At 58.7% G+C, this 21,958-nt stretch overlaps 3 protein-coding genes across 10 annotated transcripts; all 3 read left to right on the top strand.

The window, feature by feature from the left end:
• Window positions 1-383: 383 nt before the first annotated feature.
• CLK2 (CDC like kinase 2) lies at window positions 384-9,558 on the top strand. Of its 5 annotated transcripts, none has more exons than XM_027611980.2 (13): window positions 384-674; window positions 2,474-2,643; window positions 3,582-3,810; window positions 4,507-4,591; window positions 4,925-4,991; window positions 5,168-5,284; window positions 6,085-6,251; window positions 7,005-7,099; window positions 7,628-7,757; window positions 7,869-7,951; window positions 8,110-8,189; window positions 8,376-8,466; window positions 9,024-9,558. In XM_027611980.2, the coding sequence occupies exons 2-13, from the start codon at window positions 2,474-2,476 to the stop codon at window positions 9,207-9,209; spliced, it is 1,500 nt and encodes a 499-aa protein (XP_027467781.1). In that variant the 5' UTR covers window positions 384-674; the 3' UTR covers window positions 9,210-9,558. The 5 variants fall into 5 exon arrangements, with proteins under 5 accessions (XP_027467781.1, XP_027467778.1, XP_027467782.1 ...); XM_027611977.2 differs by having other exon boundaries at window positions 4,504-4,591; XM_027611981.2 differs by having other exon boundaries at window positions 385-674; window positions 3,585-3,810.
• A 474-nt stretch (window positions 9,559-10,032) lies between these two features.
• Window positions 10,033-14,342, top strand: SCAMP3 (secretory carrier membrane protein 3). The gene is made up of 9 exons (XM_027611983.2): window positions 10,033-10,242; window positions 10,567-10,644; window positions 11,274-11,396; window positions 11,477-11,597; window positions 12,029-12,157; window positions 12,599-12,758; window positions 12,859-12,960; window positions 13,468-13,585; window positions 13,886-14,342. The coding sequence occupies exons 1-9, from the start codon at window positions 10,177-10,179 to the stop codon at window positions 14,030-14,032; spliced, it is 1,044 nt and encodes a 347-aa protein (XP_027467784.1). The 5' UTR covers window positions 10,033-10,176; the 3' UTR covers window positions 14,033-14,342.
• A 536-nt stretch (window positions 14,343-14,878) lies between these two features.
• FAM189B (family with sequence similarity 189 member B) lies at window positions 14,879-20,554 on the top strand. 4 transcript variants are annotated; one of them, XM_027613762.1, is made up of 12 exons: window positions 14,879-15,643; window positions 15,839-15,895; window positions 16,096-16,206; window positions 16,302-16,421; window positions 16,578-16,685; window positions 17,195-17,367; window positions 17,495-17,594; window positions 17,935-18,004; window positions 18,175-18,732; window positions 19,301-19,369; window positions 19,466-19,719; window positions 19,811-20,554. In XM_027613762.1, the coding sequence occupies exons 1-12, from the start codon at window positions 15,419-15,421 to the stop codon at window positions 19,982-19,984; spliced, it is 2,019 nt and encodes a 672-aa protein (XP_027469563.1). In that variant the 5' UTR covers window positions 14,879-15,418; the 3' UTR covers window positions 19,985-20,554. The 4 variants fall into 4 exon arrangements, with proteins under 4 accessions (XP_027469563.1, XP_027469564.1, XP_027469562.1 ...); XM_027613763.1 differs by having other exon boundaries at window positions 17,192-17,367; window positions 19,499-19,719; XM_027613761.1 differs by having other exon boundaries at window positions 17,192-17,367.
• The last annotated feature ends 1,404 nt before the right edge of the window (window positions 20,555-21,958 follow it).

The raw sequence follows: 21,958 nt of genomic DNA, 5'->3' as shown, positions 1-21,958 counted from the left end.
TGGCTAGGTAGCCGAACTGTTTTAAGAACTGGATATTTGCAGACTGTGCTGGAGAATCAGACCTCACATCAAGCCTCAAAAGGTGTGCTGAGCGCCGACGCCCCGTAAATGACAACTTCCAGGCTCCTCTCCAACCCCCACAGCTCGCAGAGTCAGCCACACAAGTGTTCCGGAAGGCACAGACCGAGGAAGGAGAGGGAAGGCAGCGCGCCGGGGCGGAGCGCGCCGCGCCGCCCGCGCGCAGGAGCTCCCGCCCCCGCGCCCCCGGCGCTCCCACAGCCGCGCCCGCGAGCTACGCGAGGACGCGGCGGCGTGCGCGCCGCCCTGGGGGCGGGGCCCGGTGGTCGCTGGGAGGTGGTGCGGGACGTGCGTGCGTGCGTGCGCGCTCGCGGTGGCGGCGGCGGATCGGAGAGGCCAGAGCCGGAGACCGAGCTGGGATCGGGCCCCGGGCGGGGGCGGTGCGAGCGGCGCCGAGTGGACCCTGGGGGCGGGGACGGAGCCGGGGCGGGCGGGACTGGAGCGGAGCCCGGGAACGAGGCGGGAGGTCCCAGGGTCTCGGGTTGGGGGGGTGGAGCCGCACTTCGTCGCCGCGGGGGTGCCGGGACTCCGGCCGCAGTGCCGCCGCCATCACGGACTTCCTGTGGGACAAGCGCACGGGCCTCGCCGCCAGAACGGTGAGCGCGCGGGCTGGCGGGCCGCGGGGCCGCGCGGAAAGATGGCGACCGCGGAGCGGGAGGGGGCAGAGTGGGGCTGGGGGCCCGGCCGCGGGGCGCGAGGGGAGGAGGAGGACGGAGCCCTGCGAGGCGGCCGAGGTGAGGAGGAAGACCGGCCTGCCCTCGGTGGGCCCGGGAGGGCCTATGGGAACTCGGGAGGGTCCGGAGTCGGAGAAGGGGCGATGGAGCGGGGATGGGAGTGGTTCCAGAGATGGGAAGGAGCGGAACACCAAAGTTGGAGCAAGGCTGGGGACGAGGGAGACACCGCCGTGTCCCTGGGAGCGCCTGCAGAGAGTTGGACTCGAGGAGTTGGTTCTGGGCTTTCGGAGTGAGAAAGGAGGGCGGGGGGAGGTTCGCAAGTTGAGAGAGGTAAACTGGAGGTGCCTCGGGCGGGGAGGGGCCGTGAGGAACTTTGGTGGCGGTGTGCTGTGTGGTGCGATGTTGGTGTGGCTGTGCTGAACAAGGTTGGATTACCTGGGAGAGTCCTGCGTTTGCATCTTTGCTACAGGCCTTGTTAGACCAGCACCGAATCAAAGATCACGCTCCTCCTCAATTTGAGGAGGTGGGAGGTAGAAGTTCAGAATGAAAGCCAGATGTTGGACTCATTAAGCCTTTCCACATCTAATCCCCCCCCCCCCCCCCCGCCCATAAGACTTCTGTCCCTGGGCCTATTTAATTTTATTTTGTTCTCATATACTTATTTTTCTAGTGATTTCTCTCTGGTTTTTTCTTTTAAGGAAAAAATCATTTGTGTACCATGCTATTCCAGTTCGAATAACTAACTGGAAGGGGGCCAGCTTTTAGCTAAGTAGTGCTGATATTAATTAAAAACCAGTTATTCAGTACTTCCTAAGCACGAGAGGGGAGGGGCCAAATGGGAAGCTGACTGCAGCTTGGGGCCTCCTGTATTAAAAACTTTTAAGGGGGATTTGGTCAGTGATGTGAGAGGTGATTAAGACACTTCAAGAGGGGGGCGCCTGGGTGGCTCAGTTGTTAAGTGTCTGCCTTCGGCTCAGGTCATGATCCCAGGGTCCTGGGATCGGGCCCCGCATCGGGCTCCCTGCGAGGTGGAAAGCCTGCTTCTTCCTCTCCCACTCCCCCTGCTTTGTGTTCTCTCTCTCTCACTGTGTCTCTCTCTCTCAAATAAATAAATAAAATCTTAAAAAAAAAAAAGTTCAAGAGGTCAGACCCAAATCCCTGGAACTTGCTTATGTTTGGTACTGCTATATGCAGAAGCATGGTAAACTGGATTCCTGCCCACAGGACACAGAATGGTCTGGTTGGGAAGACAAAGATACACTCTTAATAACTGTAAAACGTTTATTATGATTTGTACAAAAATGTTATTCTATCGAGTGTGAGGAACTCAGAAATGGCACAGATGTAGTTTAGATTCCAGCCAAGGATGAACTGAGACATCAGTTACACAGTCCCACCTGTAATGAGCTGTGGCCCAGACCTAAAGTTCTTCCTGGAGCCAAGTTTGAGGAGAATCAGTAGAGCAATGAGGGGAAGGGGCTAGCCTGAGGGGAGGGGAGGGTTCCTAGAGTTTTCCACCAGAGTTGTAGGTGATATATACCCCACTCCACTAAGGAGAAATTATAAGCACAAGGAAGACCAAGGAAGTTGTGGGTCATAAAATGAAGTAGAAGTGAAAGAGCAGAAAGCAGCTTAGCATCTCTGGAGCAGCTAGGCCTCGGAGCACAATTCTGAAAACTCAGAGCTTTTCCCCACTATTTCTGTTTTTCCTTCCCTTCCAGATGCCTCATCCCCGAAGGTACCATTCCTCAGAGCGAGGCAGCCGGGGCAGTTACCATGAGCACTATCGGAGCCGAAAGCATAAGAGACGAAGAAGCCGCTCCTGGTCAAGTAGCAGTGACCGGACACGGCGGCGCCGGCGGGAAGACAGCTACCATGTCCGTTCTCGGAGGTGAGGCTTCAGGAAGAGAAACTTGTGTTCGAGGTCACTCATTCGATTATGTATTAAACAAAGATTTATTGGTTACACGCTGAGCAGTTGGGATTAGGTGACAGTCAAGATTGTTAACAGAACGAGCCATTTGCGCTGTGGTATTAAGGTCGTTATCGTAGAGGAAGTAGGTAGTAAGGGGCTGAGGAGGCATCCAGCAGGTTTGGTTGGAGTGGGGCAGGATGTGTAATTCAGGAAAACTTTCCTAGAGAACGTGCCGTCCAAGCTTGTCTAGAAGACAAGGGAGAAGTGTCTCAGGCGAAGGCAAAGGAGGTGCAGAAGACTGGGGTCTAGGGGTAGCTGCCGTCCTGACAGACAAGACGGATTTAGGTCTGTGAGCTTTGAATGCCCGCGGCACGTTCTTGGGCGGGGGGGGGGGGGGGCAGTTTGGAGCAAGACCGGAAGTTAGGAAAGAAAGGGCTTGAGGCGCCTGGGTGGCTCAGTCGTTTAAGCGTCTGCCTTCGGCTCAGGTCATCATCCTGGGGTCCTGGGATTGAGCCCCGCATCGGGCTCCCTGCTCCGTGGGAAGCCTGCTTCTCCCTCTCCCACTCACCCTGCTTGTGTTCCTTCTCTCGCTGTGTCTCTCTGTCAAATAAATAAACAAAATCTTTTAAAAAATTAAAAAGAAAGGGGTTTTTGCTCCATTCGTTGTGTTGCCAGAGGGGAGAGCCGGCCCCAGAGCGGTCGTTCTGCTGCTGTCTTGCCGGAGGTCGTGGTGACACGGGGCTGTGGGGACCCCCCTCTGTGCTTAGTTACCACACTTTCCTGGTCCTTGGCCCTCAGAGTGACGTCACGAGCGTGTGAGGCAGGTGTTCCGGCCTTGCCGCTTGTGCTGAGGGGGCACTCGGCCCATCGGGCGGCCGGAGCGGTGCCACTAGCGGCCGTGCGATGTGCCCCAGCAGTTACGACGACCGCTCGTCGGACCGGAGGGTGTATGACCGGCGGTACTACGGCAGCTACAGACGCAACGGCTGCAGCCGGGACCGGGGAGAGGCGTGCTGTGAGGCTGACTTCCGGCACTCGTGCGAGTACCCCCGTGAGGACAGCAGCTACCGCAGCCAGCGCGGCAGCCGCAGGAAGCCCAGGCGGCGGAGGCGGCGCAGCCGGACGTTCAGCCGCTCGTCTTCGGTGAGTGCTGCCACCGGGCCCTTCCTCTCCCCGCTCTTCAGCCCTCTGGGAGCCTGGTAAGTGCGAAGCATTCTCGTTCTCAGTGGAGCGTTGGGGCGTGAACACTGCCATGGGCGCGGAGTCCGTCCGCTCCCTCGGAAGCTCTCCGGCTCCCGGAGGGCCCTGGGGTCTGCTCCAGAGCCGGATGGGCACAGTGTGGTTGTGAGCTGCAGCGCCCTCCTTGGCATGCTGGGCTGACCGTGTCGGGAGCAGCTCCCGTGTCCCAGAGGCTTCCACTCTCTAGTGGAGACCTCGCTTGTGAATAGCCTTTTTCCTACAAGCTCTGGGCTCCACGGCCCCCTCAGCAGGTGGGCTCGGGTGGGGGGGGCAAAGGGAGATCTGTGCCTGTCTGGAAGGGCATGGTGTGGAGCATGGGGTTGCGGGTGACATTGGCAGCGACACCACTTCTCTGCTCTGCCCGTTCCTCTCCCTGTTCCCGTTTTGGGTTTGGGGACTTGGGATGATGCGCCGCTCTCTCTTCTCACCCCGATCCGCCTTACTGCATCTGACGTGTTCCCTTCCACTGTCCCCCGTCATCGTCTGTCCCCCCTGGCTGGGCGCCTGTGACCGGTGGCCCCTCCACCACCCACCCCGCCTCCCTCCGGCCCCCGCTCCGACACCTGGCTCGCTCCGACCCCCCCCGCCCCCCGCCAGCAGCACAGCAGCCGGAGAGCCAAGAGTGTAGAGGACGACGCTGAGGGCCACCTCATCTACCACGTCGGGGACTGGCTACAAGAGCGATGTACAAGCCAAATCGTAACAATCCTATCGCCTGTAACGGTCCCATAGCCAACCCAAGTCACAGCCTCTTGCCTTTCCTCAGTGGCGTTGTTTATCTGGGTGGTTTGAGTTGCTGTTGAGAATTGACCTCTGCTGTCCACTCCCAGCTCTCATGGCCCCTGGGTTAAAGGTGGTGGGAATCACGCAGGGGTGTTCTTCCCCTGTGACCATCTGTATCTGTTCCCCCTTCCTTCATCTCCTCACCCCAGGTTGCTGTACCCCTTTTTCTTCCTACTCAGCTCATTCCCCACCTTCTCTCCCTCCCTCTCCCCGACCCTGCTCTTTTTCATTTCAGATGAAATCGTAAGCACTTTGGGAGAGGGCACCTTTGGCCGAGTTGTACAATGTGTCGACCATCGAAGGTAACTGTAGCCCCCTTCCTCCCTGTTCCATACCTGCTAGCATATAGAGGTGGTGAGGGTTATCTGGGGCTTTTTTGCTGATTAGCCAAAGGTAGGATTTCTTAATCCCCAGACAGCCCCATTCAATCTGAGATGGTTTTGACGGCCCAGCAGAAACATCGTCTGCCATCCTACAGGGGTGGGGCTCGAGTTGCCCTGAAGATCATTAAGAATGTGGAAAAGTACAAGGAAGCAGCCCGACTTGAAATCAATGTCCTGGAGAAAATCAATGAGAAGGACCCTGACAACAAGAAGTAAGCAAGCAAAGGAGTATGTGGGGAGTGTGAGAGGCTCCACTCCTATACAGGAACACCTTCCAGGCCTCGGTTAGGCAGGCAGGGGAGTCCTACACCTTCTCATCCATTCATTTTTTGTTCATCATCTTAGACTAGTAGAACGGTAGGGGCAGGAAGGGAGGGTCTGATGTGCTGTAATCCATTCCCTTTGTTTCCAGGGCAGTGAGATTGCTCTGCAGTTTGGCCCCAGCCCAGGGTGGCCTCTGGAGAGCTGGGCCCTGGAAATGGCCCTGAGACTGAGAATTAGCATTTTCATCAAAAAATCATTTGAGCTTTCTGTACTGATGAGGCCCCAGACATTTATACGTAGTATTTCTGTCCAAGGACCTTTTATAAGGTAAATGTAGAATAGGGGCATTAAACAAAGACACAAGAAGACAATCGGTATAATCATGGGCCCACTGGTGGCTGGTGGTCAGTGAATTTCAGGAGTGGGAGCTGGGGTCAGGGTTTAGGAATGACAGTTTGACAATTCAGGGTCCATACTGGAGCCTGGCATCCCACTCTTCAGCTAGTAGAATTGTTTTAACTATTTAAAATGATGCAGGAAAATGGTTCGAAGCTTGGCAGGTAGTATCTCTCTTCTTGGGTCGGCCAGAAAGGCCATTCTGTCGCTGAACTGAGTTTTGTTGGTGATGCTAGCTGGCGTGTTTTCACACAAGCCTGTGGAATCAACAGCTTTGCGGTTCCTCCTTGTTGGAGGGGTGGTGGGCAGATGGGAGCTCATCAGACCTCCCCCTCCCCCATCTCTCTTCTAGCCTCTGTGTGCAGATGTTTGACTGGTTTGACTACCATGGCCACATGTGCATCTCTTTCGAGCTTCTGGGTCTTAGCACCTTCGATTTCCTCAAAGACAACAACTACCTGCCCTACCCCATCCACCAAGTGCGCCACATGGCCTTCCAGCTGTGCCAGGCCGTCAAGTGTGAGTGCGGTGGGCCGAGGTGGACTTGGGGCAGCCCCTCCCTCTGTAGGACCTCTTTTGTGTCCGTTTACACTGGCAGAGCCCCTCATCTGTCAACTTGATTATCTGCAGTTCTCTTACTGTCACGTTGACAGCTCCCTCACTTGACTCCTTGACCAGTGTCCTCAGCGTCCCTGATGAGTCTTATTCCACATGCAATCTAACAGGAGCTGGAAGAGAAAGCTTCTGAAATCAAAGCATTGAATTGCCTCTTTTTTTTTTTTTTTCATTTCCCTTCCTTGGGAAAGTGTTAAGTCAGGCTGCAAGCACAAAGAGACAAAAAGACTTCCCGAGCTAGAGGTTTATGTTTGTCTGAGCTGAGATGCTCTCCATTTCCAGCAAAGCAGGTAGGAGCAGGGACTAGTGCAACCAAGGGGGCCAGGTGGGGGATCCGGACGAGTACATGGTTCCTCTTGGGTTTTCCTAACTGTGCAGGTTTACGGAGTTGAATTTCAGGCACATACGTCAAAAGACAAAAATAAAATGCATGGCAGACTCTTTATACACCAGTTGAGAATTACATTTGTGTCTTACATTGATAAGCGTAGGGCTTCTTAGACCAGGCATTTCATTTGGATGTAGAGCAGAGAGCAGCCTAGTGATTCTGGACCTGCCTCCTCACCAGCTTTGAGCCAGGTGACCAGACTTGGGGTCACTGGTGCCAGTTAGCCCTGGCCACCTGAACCAACCTTGACTTGGCCTTCTCCCCTGCAGTCCTCCATGATAACAAGCTGACACATACGGACCTCAAGCCTGAAAATATTCTGTTTGTGAATTCAGACTATGAGCTCACCTACAATCTAGAGAAGGTAAGAGGGACAGGCAGCTGTGCCACTTTTCCCTTCTCGTAGCCCCTTTCCTGCCTTTTGCTTTTTCCCATATTCTTTCCCAGTCCGGCTCTGAGTAAACCAGAATACCAGAGTAGATTGAAGGGGAGAGGTTGAAGAAGACTTAAATTGGAAGAGAACTTGGAAGGAGGACCTCAGATAACTTTCCAATAGAGTGTAAATGCTTCTAAGATGCTTGGTTTGGACTTTCTTCTCTGTAAGGGAAGCTCAGTTCTCTTGACTATTTTCGGAAACGCTGTATACCAGTCACTTGGGAAAAGTCCAGATGCACAGGGACTTGCATGCTATGCCATGATCATTCCTTAATCCTTGCCCACTCCTAAATTATCTGCGGGATACGGGGGAAGCTGTAAAGCGGATTCTCCAGTGCATTATGGGAGCAAGCAGGTCAAGGTGCTTTTTTTAAGACCTGAAAGCACTTTAGAGAATAGTGGTAAGACTCTTGGTCCAGGGTGGCTGGGGTCCATCGTCTTCCTGCTCTGCTCCTAGAAACGAGATGAACGCAGTGTAAAGAGCACAGCGGTGCGGGTGGTGGACTTCGGCAGTGCCACCTTTGACCATGAACACCACAGTACCATCGTGTCCACTCGCCATTACCGGGCACCAGAGGTCATCCTCGGTGAGCGGGGGCAAGTGGGGGAACAAGGTTGTCCACGTATGTGAGCATGGGTGGTGGGGAGGGGAGGGCCCCCTAAGCATCATAACACCTTGTCCCTCCTGCTCCCCCCAGAGTTGGGCTGGTCACAGCCTTGTGACGTGTGGAGCATAGGCTGTATCATCTTCGAGTACTATGTTGGCTTCACGCTGTTCCAGGTAAGGCGTGGGGTGCCTTCTATAGCCACCCGGCATTCTACCCGGTTTCCTTGTCTGCCGAGGACCCGCCTGCTCACTCCACATTGCTTACCATCCTGGAAGCTGGTCTCCAGCAGCCGGTTCTCAGTCCCATGCTCAGTTCTGTTTTTGTTTCCCAGACCCATGACAACAGAGAGCATCTAGCCATGATGGAAAGGATCTTGGGTCCTATTCCTTCCCGGATGATCCGAAAGACAAGGTGAACCTTGAGGGGGTGGGGGGGACTTAAATCTTTTCCTTTTTCTCCACAAGACCGGTCTATTTCACATCATTTTCTTTTTTTCTTTGAACCCCCGCCGCCCAGCTACTCTCACGTGGGGGAATAAGGGAAGTATCCCACAACAGAAGGAACCTCCTGACCCCTCAATCTCCCCTTCCTTTCTAGGAAGCAGAAATATTTTTATCGGGGTCGCCTAGATTGGGATGAGAACACATCAGCTGGGCGCTACGTACGAGAAAACTGCAAACCACTGCGGGTGAGCCAGGCAGGGGTGAGATAGTGCCTACCACCCAAAGGTCATTTCCTTCCTAAGGTGCTTTGCCCCTGGAAGGCACTTCACAAGCAGAGTTAGGAAGGAAGGGGGAAAACTGAAAGAAGACATCTTTGGTCAATAGAAGAGAGATAAGAGGGAGTGGTTTTGTGGAGGGAAGGAGGTTAGACAGCCATGTCTTTCTTGAGCCAACCAGAGATCAAAGCAATGTCCTGGATTCTTGAGTCAGACAGAAAAGAATAAACTACCTTTGAAGAGCTCACATTTTAATGAGGAGCTAAAGAAGATTCATGAAATTGACAAAGATATACACATAGAACTTTCAAAGAGTATGAAGGAAGTAACTGTGCTAGGGGGAAGGTAAGTCAAACAGTAATACCGCAAATACTGGTGACGGTGTGCTCCTGGTAAGGTTGTATTTGTAATAGTATTGGTAATGGCAGAGCCTTGGTCCTCCAAGATGGAAAGCTAGGGCCTTGAAGAAAAGGCAGGACTTGTAAGGCATTGTGCCTCCTCTCCTTTTTCCTGCCCTCCATCACCAGCGGTATCTGACCTCGGAGGCCGAGGAACACCACCAGCTCTTCGATCTGATTGAAAGCATGCTAGAGTATGAACCTGCTAAGCGGTTGACCTTGGGTGAAGCCCTTCAGCATCCTTTCTTCGCCCGCCTTCGGGCTGAGCCACCCAACACCAAGTTGTGGGACTCCAGTCGGGATATCAGTCGGTGACGATCAGGCCCTGGGCCCCCCTGCATCTCCTCCAGCAGTGGGTGTCCAGTCCAGGACACTGGTGCTTTTTTATATCAGAGAACAGAGCCGGAGCCCGCCCCTTCCTCCTGGCTCCCTGTATACCTGTGAATATGTGAAATAGTGTAAATACGGAAGAACTTGTACCTGTTGCTCCCTCCCCAGCCTTGTACAGAACGCTGTTCCACCCCACACACTTCCTATCCTCCCCTGCCCCCTCACGGTGGAGTTGGACGGGGGCAGGAGGAGGTAACCAGGTGGCACCTATCCCATGTTTTATAAGGAATTTTGTACAGTCTTTGTGAAATAAAAATGACGTGCTTCATCGGAACCCCACTCCTGAAGTCTGAGGTGTGGGATGCTGGGCTGGAGGGATGGGGACACTGGCAGCCCTTCCGCGTTTGTGGATGAAGGGAGTCCATCTCACCCTCCCGAGTCCTCCGGGGCCCACCGTCCGCAGATCGCCGTTTGTCTGGCGGGGGCGGGGGGGTGCTTCCTGCGGGTTAGAACCGAGGCACCTGTTCCATCCAGCGAGGTGAGCCTGGGGGAAGGTCCGGCTGCGGTGGCCACCGGGAGGGAGCCCGGGCTAGCAGAGGCCCGCGGAGGAAGGCGGCCGGCGCCGGAGGCAGGACTCTCGCCGCGCGTCTCGACGGAGCGGGCCGGGGCCCCGCCGCGGGGCCTGCCGGGAGCTGTGGGCGGGGCCTTGCATCACGTGGGGCGTTTCCGTCTTCGGCGGTAGCCGAAGCGCAGGCGCAGCCCGCCGCCGCTGCAGGGATCCTCGGGACCCTTCCGGCCTTCGCGGCCAATCCGTGCAGAGCCGAGCGGGCTGACCGGGAGGAGCTCCGGGAGCTCCGGGAGCCGCCGCCGCCGCCGCCGCCGCCGCCGCCGCCGCCGCCGCCGCCGCGCAGGGGCGTGGAGGGCAGGGGCGGCCCAGGTCGCAGTTGCAAACATGGCTCAGAGCGGAGACGGCGGAAACCCCTTCGCTGGGCCCGGCGAGCTTGACAACCCCTTTCAGGTGACGCGCGGGCCTTCTTTGGCTAGCTTGGTGGGCTCTTCGCGGGTCTGGACGGGCTAACTTGTCTTCCCATTCCTGACATTTGTTCCGGGGAAGGGCCGCCACGTGGGGGTGACGGTGATTCCAGACCAGTGAGCACCGTGGGGGGCGGGCCCTGCCCCTATAAGGAGCTGGTGCTAGTGTGGGGTGAAGGCTTGGGGGCAGATGTTGGGACAGCAGCGTGGCCTCCGACGTGCAGTGCTTGGAGCCACAGGCATCAGAAGAGGCTCCAGGGAGTTTCCCCAGAGGCACCAGGTGCCAGCTGAGCCCCAGCTCTGCCCACAGGACCCAGCTGTGATCCAGCACCGACCGAGCCCGCAGTATGCCACCCTTGACGTCTACAACCCTTTTGAGACCCGGGAGGTGAGATTCTGGGGAGCACAGAATGGCAGGGAGGGGGAGGGTGTGCCTGTAAGCTCACTCTGTCGGGATACAGGGGACTTTTCTGCATGCAGAGGATCTTAGCCCCCGGAGAGAGGCCAGTGTGCCCTGGCCTGCCTAACCCTTCTGGGGACACGAGGGCCAACAATCCCGTTTGAGCTCTAAGCGTCAGTCCTGGGAGGACTTGGAGACTGGCAACGCCTGAACCAGAGCTGTGTCTGGGGAGGCTTCTTTGAAGAAAAGAAAGAATGGGGCTGGTAGGAGTTGAGGAGAAAACAAGTTATGCTTAGGCATGCATTTAGAGGGCAAGGAATGAGGAGGACCGGACCTGTGTGTCCCATGGAACAGAAAATGCTAAGAGCTTTAAAAAGTGAAGGGGGTGCGTTCAGTAGATGAGTGCCTTGAGTCCTGACTAAGGGATGGGATGTGGGGGGTGATGAGGGCTGCCGCAGCTTAGGAAAGAGTTCTCTGACAGAGTTTCAACTCTCTGGGTCCGGGGGGAGGGTGGAGGCTGGGGAATGGGTTCTGGATCTAAACGTACTCAAGCAGACTCTAGATACCTGCATTGGGAGGGACTAGGTGATCCCTAAAGTCTTTTCCAAAACCAACAGCCCCCACCAGCCTATGAGCCTCCTGCCCCTGCCCCATTGCCTCCACCCTCGGCTCCCTCCTTGCAGTCCTCGAGAAAGCTCAGCCCGACAGAACCCAAAAACTATGGCTCCTACAGCACCCAGGTAAACAGGGTGTGGGGATGGGGGAGCGGGGGCCAGATGCGGGCCCAGGACTCACGTCTCCCTCTGTGCCTACCGGGCAGGCTTCAGCTGCAGCAGCCACTGCCGAGCTGCTAAAGAAGCAGGAGGAGCTCAACCGGAAGGCGGAGGAGTTGGACCGGAGGGAGCGGGAACTGAAGCATGCTGCCCTGGGGGGCACAGCTGGTAAGTGGGTTCTTGGGGTGGGGGGGGCATTTGACGCTTTTGAAGGAGCAAAAAGAACTTAAGAGCGTGGGCTATGGAGCCACATTGCAGAGTTTGAATTTGGGTGCTATTATTTATTGTCTGTGAGCTCTTAGGTAAGTTACTGAATCTTGAGTGTCTCAGTTTCCTTACTTATAAAACAAAGGTAGTATTTGTACCTGTTTCATAGGATTTGTGGCAATTAAATAAGGTCCTCCATACAGAGTGCTTGGCTTAGTGCCTGGAAGTTGTAAATAACAGTAAACACCATCAGCACTGGTTTTGCTACTCTGCCTCGTCTCCTCGGACCCCGAGTTGGAGGGAGAGAGGACTTGGGGTGGAAGGGAGGGGTGATTCCTTTGCTGGTCTCTGCCTCACGTCTCGGGTCCTCCTGCTCTCTCTCTGCCTTCCAGCTCGACAGAACAACTGGCCCCCTCTCCCATCTTTTTGCCCAGTCCAGCCCTGCTTTTTCCAGGACATCTCCATGGAGATCCCCCAAGAATTTCAGAAGACCGTATCCACCATGTACCACCTCTGGACGTGTGAGTAGTGAGAAGCCTTTTTTTGGAGGAAGAGTAAAGGAGGTGACCTTACGTCTTTTCTGCCCTGGAGCCTGCCCACCTAGAGCTCAGCATTTCAGCTCTGCTCAGCTTTTGAGTTTAAGGCTAGTTTCTCCAGGAATTTTCCTGGGTTACTCCTTTCGTAATATTTACAACTTGTTCTTCCAACCTCTAGAAAACATATGCTCTTGTCGCCTTCCCCTGTCCCTTGTCCTCCTGCACACACGTTTTTGGAGTCCTTTAAACATCTTTGCAAAGGTGGTCACGTGTGATAGAGATCTGTCTCCGCTGTTGAGGATTTTGTGAAGGCGGAAGCTCCCCTTCCGTACTCTGCCGTCTTCGGTGAGGGCTGGGTGGTGGGCTTCTGTGGGAAGGAGCCGTCGTTGCAGTCCACACTCAGTCTGCTGTCTCTTCGTCCCTTAGGCAGCACGCTGGCTCTTCTCCTGAACTTTCTTGCCTGCCTGGCCAGCTTCTGTGTGGAGACCAGCAATGGCTCGGGCTTTGGACTCTCTATTCTCTGGGTCCTCCTTTTCACTCCCTGCTCCTTTGTGTGCTGGTACCGCCCCATGTATAAGGCTTTCCGGTAAGTTGAGGGGTGGGGGTGGTGGAGAACTTGGGATAGGCCCCACATCTGCTGCTTCTACCCTAATTCTTCTCTCGCTCTCCCCATTTCCTGCCCGCAGGAGTGACAGTTCATTCAATTTCTTCATTTTCTTCTTCATTTTCTTCGTCCAGGATGTGCTCTTTGTCCTCCAGGCCATTGGCATCCCAGGTTGGGGGTTCAGGTCCGTGAGGCTTACCCGCCACCCCCACCCACCCCCTTCCCTCGTGCCTTCAGACCAAGTCAGCACTAGGTACTGGGGTAGGAGTTGCTCAAAAGAAGGAAAGGTGCTTGTTTAATGAAAGAAACAGGACCTACTTCCCGGATGGAGAGAGCCCAGTCAGAACTCTAGACAGGCCTAGGTTTTGGGGAGGAAAAGTACGTGTGGTCAATCTGAGAAGGGCTTCCTGGAGAAGGTACCCGTGAGCACTTCTGAAAAGGGGATGGAGACTCCTCAACAGAAAGGTCTGTTTGGGCTGAGGATGTCTTGGGAGGGCCTGGAGAGCTAGGAGCTAATTGCTCGGAAGCTGGAATCAAACTGATGAGAGCGGATATGGTTTGGGATTGTGGTACTTGGGAAGCTTCCAGACTGACGGGCGCGACCCCTGGTGGGCTGGGTGGGAATAGGGCCCGCTTGCTAACCAGCGGAGAGCGGCCCTTCCTCACTGCCGCGTGCTGTCCACTCTGGCAGTGGCTGGATCTCCGCTCTGGTGGTGCTGAAGGCCAACAAGGCCGTGGCTGTGCTCATGCTGCTGGTCGCCCTGTTCTTCACCGGCATCGCCGTGCTGGGAATTGTGATGCTCAAGCGGGTGAGGGGCTGTGCGGGAGGCGGGGCCAGAAGAGTGACGTCATGGCCCCCGGGGGCCTGGGTGGGTCGTTCCGGAGGAACCAGGGAGGGCCGCGCCGCTGGGCAGGCGCTCAGCTCCTGGACCTCTGGGGTGGGGGGAGGGGTGGGGGTGGGGGGTTGGGGGGGAGGGGTGGGGGTTGGGGGGAGGGGTGGGGGTGGGGAGCCACGAAGGAAAAGCCCGAGCCGCAGTGAGTGCGTGATGGGGTTGGGGTGGGGTCACGGCGGCCAGCGCCCGCTCATAATCTCTGCCATTTACTTGCAGATCCACTCTCTGTACCGCCGCACCGGGGCCAGCTTTCAGAAGGCCCAGCAAGAATTTGCTGCTGGGGTCTTCTCCAACCCCGCCGTGCGAACCGCCGCCGCCAACGCAGCCGCTGGGGCTGCCGACAATGCCTTCCGAGCCCCGTGACCCCTGACGGGGATGCCTCGGCCCTGCCGCCGCGGGGAGCTCACTTAGCCCCCGTCCCTGACGTCTCGGACTCGGTGAGACATCACTACTTGGGGTCTCCTCTCTAGTGCCCCCAGTCCTGCAGCCATGACTGCTGACCCTGACTTAGGGGTGCGGGGAGCCCACTGTGACCCAGGCTCGCTTCCCCCGCCACCCCCCAGTTAGGCCACACTACTACCGTCTCTTACAAACCCCACCCAGCTTCTCTCTGCTGTGCCAAGACTGTTGCTTCGGTTATTTAAATAAAAAGAAAGCGGAACTGGAACTCAAATCCCCGTTTCCGGAATTTTTATTGGGAACCGGGCCTTTGGAAGAGAAAAGGGGAGTGTGGCGGGGACTGGAGCGGAAGCAGAATGGGAACTCCGGGGGGAGGTCGGGCAGGGCTGCGGAGCTGCGCGGCTCCGCTACTGACCGGGAAGGCGGCGCCGCCTCTGCTGGGGACGCAGCGGGCCCGGGGCCCCAGAGGCTAGGCGGGGCTGGGGTCGGGCCCCTGGCCCGGGGAGGCCGGCCGAGGCCCTGACTCTGCACCAGGCCCGCGGGCGGACGCCGGCTCCCGGGGTGCCCCGCCCCGCCGCCCGCCCCCTCTGCACCGGGCCTGCGGGCCGACGCCGGCTCCCGGGGTGCCCCGCGCAGCCCCGCCCCGCCCCGCCCCGCCGCCCGCCCCCTCTGCGCCGGGCCTGCGGGCCGACGCCGGCTCCCGGGGAGCCCCGCGCAGCCACGCCCCGCCCCGCCCCGCCGCCCGCCCCCTCTGCACCGGGCCTGCGGGCCGACGCCGGCTCCCGGGGTGCACCGCGCAGCCCCGCCCCCGCCCCGCCCCCGGCGCTGGGCAGGACCTGCTGCGGCCCAAGCTGGGGAGCGCCCGGTGTCGGGGGAGAGCGGGGAGCGCGGCCTCGCAGCCGGTGGCGCCCCGGCTTCTCCCCGCCAGAAGGTCTCGGACCCCAGGACCCTTCCCCTCTTCCTCCCACCCTCCTCGCCTTTATCCTCCCCGCCCTTCCCGGGGTTCTCGACTGCGGCCGCTCCTCACGCCTGGACCTGCCCTTCTCGGCACCCCTGTTCTCCAGGGAGATGCGATGAGCCGGCGCCCCTGCGTCCTCCTCGCCGTCCCGGGCACGGTGCCCGTCCGGTGCCCGCGGTGGGGAAGGAGCCCCCCGCGACACCTCCGCGACGCCCCTCCCTTGGGCCCCCGCCCAGCTGGAGGCCCTGGGCCATGCCCCAGGGGACCCATCCAGGCGGTGGGCTCTAGAGCAAAGAGGGTGGAGAGGAGGGAGGACGGGGTCTTGGGCGCCTCTGAGATGCTCCCAAGCGCCAGTGGAGGCCGAGCGAGGCGCAGGCAACCGGGCAGCAGGCATGATGCCCTCGCCCACTGACTCCAGCCGCTCGCTGACCAGCCGACCCAGCACCCGGGGCCTTACCCACCTCCGCCTCCACCGACCCTGGCTGCAGGCCCTGCTCATGCTGGGGCTGGCCCAAGTGCTCCTGGGCGTCCTGGTGGTCACCTTCAGCATGGTGGCCTCCTCTGTCACCACCACTGAGAGCATCAAGAGGTCCTGCCCATCTTGGGCTGGATTCTCGGTGAGTTGGGTGCACAGTCCTTGGGTGGGGTAGGCTCCTGGGGCCCCACCCCTCCACGCTAGCTGCCAGTCCAAATGCTGGCCTCTCCTCTTCTGGGCAGCTGTCTTCTTACAGGGCTGGGCACACTCTGTGGTGAGGGGCTCACTCATGTGCCTCCCCCTCGCCAGGCTGAGCCTGTGCCCACTCTGTCCCCAGCTGGCGTTCTCCGGGGTGGTTGGCATTGTGTCTTGGAAGCGGCCATTCACTTTAGTGGTAGGTGTTAGGGTCTGGCGCCCACTGGGAGGCAGGTGCCCAGCACCTGAGGGGATGCCGGCGTGTGCCCCCGAGGAGGGAGGGGACTGGCTGTGCAGTTCATGCCAGCCAAGCGTGGATGTGTGTGAAGGGAGTGCCCCATCCGTGGTAGAGGGTACCCCTGAGGGCCCCCGCCCTGAGTGTGCACCTGCTTCCCCCAGATCTCCTTCTTCTCACTGCTTTCGGTGCTCTGTGTCATGCTCAGCATGGCTGGCTCTGTTCTCTCCTGTAAGAATGCTCAGCTGGCCCGGGACTTCCAAGACTGCTCCATGGTGAGACTGAGGAGGGCGGGCCAGAAAGGGCTGCTGGGCGGAGGGGCGCGGGACGCTGGGTTTGTCCTGACTGCGCCCTCCCCTCGGCCACTCAGGAAGGAAAGGTCTGTGTGTGCTGCCCCTCCGTCCCCCTACTCCGGCCCTGTCCAGAGTCAGGGCAGGAACTGAAAGTGGCCCCTAACTCCACCTGTGACGAAGCCCGAGGAGCCCTCAAGGTGAGCGTGCACTCCCCGCCTCAGCCATTCCTTTCTCCTCACCGTCTCCCTGGTTTTCACCTTTGCCTCCGCTTCTGGGGTCCTCACAGGTCCAGAACTTGTGGGGTTCACCCCTCCCCGGCCCCGCTCACATCCCTCTTCCTCTCTTGCTTTCAGAACCTGCTGTTCAGCGTCTGTGGGCTCACCGTTTGTGCCGCCACTGTCTGCGCCGTCTCTGCCATCGTCTGCTGCGTCCAGATCTTCTCCCTGGGTCTCGTGCACACGGTGAGAGGCGGGCCAGGGTCAAAGCCAAGCAAGTGTGACGCGGGGCAGGGGTGTGTGTGCTGGGACTGGGCTTGAGGGGATGGTGGCTGCGGTGCTGGCTTCTGAGCCTCAGGGGCTGTGGGGCATTTATTAGGCACATCTAGTGTCAGGATGTTTAGGGGGGTTCACGGAAGGATGAGGAGGGGAGGGCGGGGAGCAAGAGAAATATGTGATGCTAGTCAGCCCGGGGACGGACATTAAACGGGACCACAGGTTAGGTGAAGCCCAGAAGAGCCTGGATGGGGACGAGGGTAAAGGGTTGATGTTCTAGTGGGGGCAGAGAACAGGTGGCAATTCTGGATGTGGGTGGGGCCGTAAGTGGAGGACTTTGTGGATGACTGAGGCAGAGAGGGAAGAGGAGCTGGTTCTGGCTGAGGGAGGAGGCAGACCAGGAGAATGTGGAGGAGTCTGGGAGCCTAGGAGCTGCATTCCCAGAAACCAGGCGTGCCGATCTGCTTGCTCCCCAGCAGCTGGCCCCTGAGCGCTCAGTCTCAGGCCCCTTGGGGCCTCTGGGCTGTACGTCGTCACCCCCAGCTCCTCTCCTACACACCATGCTGGACTTGGAGGAATTCATACCTCCGGTGCCCCCTCCGCCCTACTATCCCCCAGAGTACACCTGCAGCTCAGAAACAGATGCGCAGAGGTGAGGCCTGGCGGAGTCCTGCTGGGGAAACCGAGCAGGGGACCAGGGCTGCAGCCTGGATTGCTGGGGAGGGAGCTCTGGCGTAGGAGTGCTCTTCCAGGCTCTCTCCTCTCCCTCATCCTGCCAGCATCACCTACAATGGCTCCATGGACAGCCCGGTGCCCTTGTACCCTACGGATTGCCCCCCTTCTTATGAGGCCGTCATGGGGCTACGAGGAGACAGCCAGGTGAGAGCAGGGCTCGCTGTGGCCTGGGGAGCTGGTGAGAAAGCCTGAAAAGCTGAGGGAGCTGCTGTCACTGGACAAAGAAAACAGTAGTCCTCACGGTCTTTGTGGCACCAGCACCTCCACGGCCATCTGGTCTTCCCTAGAGCCTGGGGGGGTAGCAGTGGGGGGAACTATTATTTCTATTTTACAGGTGTGGAAACTGAGGCCCACATAACTGACCCGGACAGGGTGGCAAAGCTGGACTGAAAGCTAGGTCTTCTAAGCTCTGTCCAGCACACAGCACATGGGGTGGCCACATTAGCCTGTCGGGCTGGCCCTCTGACACTCCTGTTTTTTGCAGGCCACTCTCTTTGATCCTCAGCTTCACGATGGCTCCTGCATCTGCGAGCGGGTGACCTCCATTGTAGACGGTGAGCAAAAAGTGGGGAGGGGGGCAAGGGCTGGGCTGCCTGCGAGAGCAGAGCTGGGTGGGGCGCTGGACTTGACCTGCCTCCTCTGAGATCCCTCTGGAGGCAGCGTGGCCGCTGAGGGGCTTTGAAAAGACTGGCGCCCCCCCCCACGCCCCCCCTGCCACCCACAGTGTCCATGGACAGCGGGTCTCTGGTGCTGTCGGCCATCGGGGACCTCCCTGGGGGCTCGAGCCCGTCGGAGGACTCGTGCCTGCTGGAGCTGCAGGGCTCCGTGCGCTCCGTTGACTACGTGCTCTTCCGCTCCATTCAGCGCAGCCGCGCCGGCTACTGCCTCAGCCTGGACTGCGGTCTGCGCGGCCCCTTCGAGGACAGCCCCCTGCCGCGGCGACCCCCGAGGGCTGCCCGCTCCTATTCCTGCTCGGCCCCCGAGGCCCCACCCCCACTGGGGGCCCCCACGGCCGCCCGCAGCTGCCACCGGCTGGAGGGCTGGCCGCCCTGGGTGGGACCCTGCTTCCCTGAGCTGAGGCGGCGGGTCCCCCGGGGAGGCAGCCGGGGAGGCGGCCGGTCTGCTGCGGCCCCTCCCGCCCGCGCCCCCACTCGCCGCTTCAGCGACAGCTCAGGTTCCCTCACCCCCCCGGGGCACCGGCCTCCTCATCCGGCTCCCCGACCACCGCTGCAGCTGCCTCGGTCCCACAGTGACCCAGGCATCACCACCTCCAGCGACACCGGTGAGCATCCCCCCCCCCGCAAGGTTCAGGAGCACACAGGCAGGGGAGTTAGGAGGGCCAGGGGTGCCCGCCAGGATTTAGGACACCTTGGAGGTCCCCAAGGAGGAAGAAGGGGTGAGTTCACTCCTGCAGTAGATACTTCTGAGTACTCACCTCCTAAAAACACACCATCAGCAGCTGAATGGCTAAAACCAAATTCCACAGCTCCCAGCCGGAGCTAGTTACCCACCCTCTCCAAGCCTCGGCTTCCCGCCTGTCCGTGGCGTGCAGTAGCGGCCCCTCAGCCCAGGTGCTCGAGTTACTGAGCACTGAGGTGATGTGATGGAATCTTACCACTGGCCTTGTGTGCCAGGAACTGGGGGGGACTGGGGGAGATACAGCCACCAACCAGACCGCCTTAGTGCCTGTCTAGCAAGGCTGTACCATCGGGTTTCTGGCAGACATGGGCAGAGGGGATGCCCGCTTGGTTGAGGGTGGAGTGTGGGGGCTGGGCAAGCTGCTCGGGGCTTGAGGCTCTCCCAGAGGGTGTGTCCACTGGGCCCTTCCAGTCCCTCCCTCTCCTCCCCAGCTGACTTCAGGGACCTTTATACCAAAGTGCTCGAGGAAGAAGCTGCTTCCGTTTCCTCTGCAGATACAGGTCAGGCATGTGGGTGGTACCGAGGTGGGGGGAGGCGGTTATGGGAGTTTTGCCTGGCCCTCCGTGCACCTCCCTTCCCACCTTCTCTGTCTCCAGGGCTCTGCTCTGAAGCCTGCCTCTTCCGTCTAGCCCGCTGCCCTTCGCCCAAATTGCTACGTGCCCGCTCAGCTGAGAAACGGCGCCCCGTGCCCACCTTTCAAAAGGTCCCCCTGCCCTCGGGCCCGGCACCTGCCCACTCCCTGGGAGACCTGAAGAGCAGCTGGCCAGGCCGAGGCTTGGTCACTCGTTTCTTCCCGATGTCCAAGAAGGCCCCAGACCCCAGTGGGAATGGGGCCCATGGGCTTAAGCAGGTAGGAGTTAGGGGAGTCTGGGAAGATAACCAGGAAAGCCTGGAGCTTCAGGCTGAGCCACGCTGATGCCCTGTCCTGTGTCTGCCTCTAGGTGCCCCGGAGCCCATGGGGCCGGCCAGGCCGAGAGAGCCTCCACCTTCGAAGCTGTGGCGACCTGAGCTCCGGCTCTTCCCTGCGACGCCTCCTGTCTGGCCGCCGGCTGGAGCGCAGTACCCGCCCCCACAGCCTCAGCCTCAATGGGGGCAGCCGGGAGACTGGGCTCTGACCGGGGCTTCTTGCCACTCTGAACAGCTCCAGATGAATGCTGGGGCCATAGGCACCAGCTGGTTGGGACCAACCAGCACCCCATGCACTGGCTGACACAAAAAGAAACCCGCTGAACACCCCCAGAAGTATCCCTTTGCCTCCTACCTCTGGGAGCTCCTCCTGCTTGCCATTGCCCCTTGGGACTGGGAGGGCTTCTGTCCTGTGCTGCATGGGTATTTGGGTGTTCAGGCTGGCGCGGGGAGAGGCCCCTGCTTACAGCATCGGAAGAGAAAAATAAAGCCCTACCCCAGCATGAGCGAGCTCTCCGACTGGACAGGGGCACTCTGGCCAGGGCAAAGCCATGTCCCAGTGCTTATGCACAGGGGCTGTGTGCCTGTGCAATGTGGTGGTAAGGCATGAAGAGTCCGAGAAATCTCGGTGGCTCTCAGATCTGCCACCTCTAGCTGCATGACCTGGGGCAAATTATTTAACCTCAACTGCCTGATCCATAAAACATTGTGAAGATGAATGTTTGTAAAGCTCTTAATACACTAAATAAGCCTTCAATAAATTTCAGTTTTCCCCCTTCTCCTCGGGGTCATTCTTTGTCATCATGGAAATTTGTTCTGGTATCTCTCGGAGGTAAGAAAATCTCTCAAGACATTGATTTCCAGCTATCTACATCTCTGCTCCTTTGCAAAATGTTTTCTCTCTGCGTTTCCTCCTCTTCTTGGAACACTCCTGTCAGCCTCCATCCCCACCTCTCCCTAGGCACTGCCCCTGAAAAAGCGTTCAGGAACCAAAAAGGTAAAAGACCCAATGGCCATTTCTCGGCCTGCACGGCACTTGAGTCCTGAGAAACATTTAAGCCAGATAACCCGCATCTTTCCTCTTGGTGTCTACCCCTTCTTGTCTTCGAGGGCCTCATACACTCCCACTTCTCCTCTCTACCCTCTCGGTCTCCTGTGCCATACCCTCTGCCTCCGCCGGGCCATTCCATGCTGGAGAACCCCAGCGTTTTCCCCTTGGCCCTCTTCTATTTTCTGCCTGCAAGTGGCACTACCAAGGTCCATGGCTTTCAATACCATCTACCTGTCCATATGCATAACTCTCCTTGATCCCTCTCCACGAGCTCCACCCTCCAACTTGCCATGTCTGCCTGGATGTCCAATGGACATCTCAGACTCACCGTGACCACAGATGAACCTTGAGTCCCATCCCCAGTACCTGTTCCCATCTCAATAAACTGCACCACCATTCACCTGGTTGCACATTCCAAAAGCTTGGGACTTACCCTGGTTTTATGTCCTTCCTCACCCAACACAACCCAATCCTATCCTGAATTCAGGCGTTTCACCAGCTGCCTAGGTAGGCTCAAGCCACGCCCCTCTCTCCCAGCCTCTGAACTGGTCTATTTCCACTCTTCCTAAAAATCTGTTCTCCACTCGGCAGAGTGCTAAGAAATCATGTCACATCAAGGTTCTGCCTGAGTCTACTGTGTTCCCGCTGTACTGAGAATCCTCTCCAGATTCCTGAGCAGACTATGGTCAGGTATACAGCCTGTCTCCCTCTGCTCCAGCCGCACGGCCTCACACAAGGGCTCGTGCACCTGCTCTGCCCGCTGCGCCAACCGCTGCGCCCTGCGGCTGTGCCCTCCTCACCTCCGCGCCGGCTACCCTCCGTCCTTCCGTCAGTGCCCCGTTGCTCCGAGCACTCAGCACTACCTAGGATCACCCCGTGCTTGTTTAGCTCACCGCGCTAGGTCTAACAGTTAGCTACTACAGGGGCAGAGCCGGGCGGCGCGCCAGCCGCGGACCCGCGGGGGGGGAGGGCGCGCTGCCCGCGGAGGGCGTCAGGCTCACGGCTTCTTCAATAATTCACCAGCCTCAGGGCGGGTCAGGGCGCGGCCGGACGACAACACAGGGTAGGAGGAGCTGGAGACGGGGGTTCCCAGCGGGGCAGTTTCTGGGCACTGAACGTTCCCTGTCCCGAG

The sequence above is a fragment of the Zalophus californianus genome, chromosome 10, assembly GCF_009762305.2.
Source record: "Zalophus californianus isolate mZalCal1 chromosome 10, mZalCal1.pri.v2, whole genome shotgun sequence".
NCBI lineage: Eukaryota > Metazoa > Chordata > Mammalia > Carnivora > Otariidae > Zalophus > Zalophus californianus.
Note: the sequence above shows the minus strand (reverse complement) of the source record. Positions and strands in the feature narration are given on the sequence as shown.

Coding starts and splice junctions, on each gene's coding strand:
- CLK2 (XM_027611977.2), top strand. CDS start 2,474: ATGCCTCATCCCCGAAGGTACCATTCCTCAGAGCGAGGCAGCCGGGGC. Junction 4,992..5,167: donor CAATGTGTCGACCATCGAAG/GTAACTGTAGCC, acceptor GCCATCCTACAG/GGGTGGGGCTCGAGTTGCCC. Junction 7,758..7,868: donor GGCACCAGAGGTCATCCTCG/GTGAGCGGGGGC, acceptor TGCTCCCCCCAG/AGTTGGGCTGGTCACAGCCT.
- FAM189B (XM_027613761.1), top strand. CDS start 15,419: ATGATGCCCTCGCCCACTGACTCCAGCCGCTCGCTGACCAGCCGACCC. Junction 18,005..18,174: donor GGTGACCTCCATTGTAGACG/GTGAGCAAAAAG, acceptor TGCCACCCACAG/TGTCCATGGACAGCGGGTCT. Junction 19,370..19,465: donor CGTTTCCTCTGCAGATACAG/GTCAGGCATGTG, acceptor CTCTGTCTCCAG/GGCTCTGCTCTGAAGCCTGC.
- SCAMP3 (XM_027611983.2), top strand. CDS start 10,177: ATGGCTCAGAGCGGAGACGGCGGAAACCCCTTCGCTGGGCCCGGCGAG. Junction 10,645..11,273: donor ACCCTTTTGAGACCCGGGAG/GTGAGATTCTGG, acceptor CAAAACCAACAG/CCCCCACCAGCCTATGAGCC. Junction 12,759..12,858: donor CCCATGTATAAGGCTTTCCG/GTAAGTTGAGGG, acceptor TCCTGCCCGCAG/GAGTGACAGTTCATTCAATT.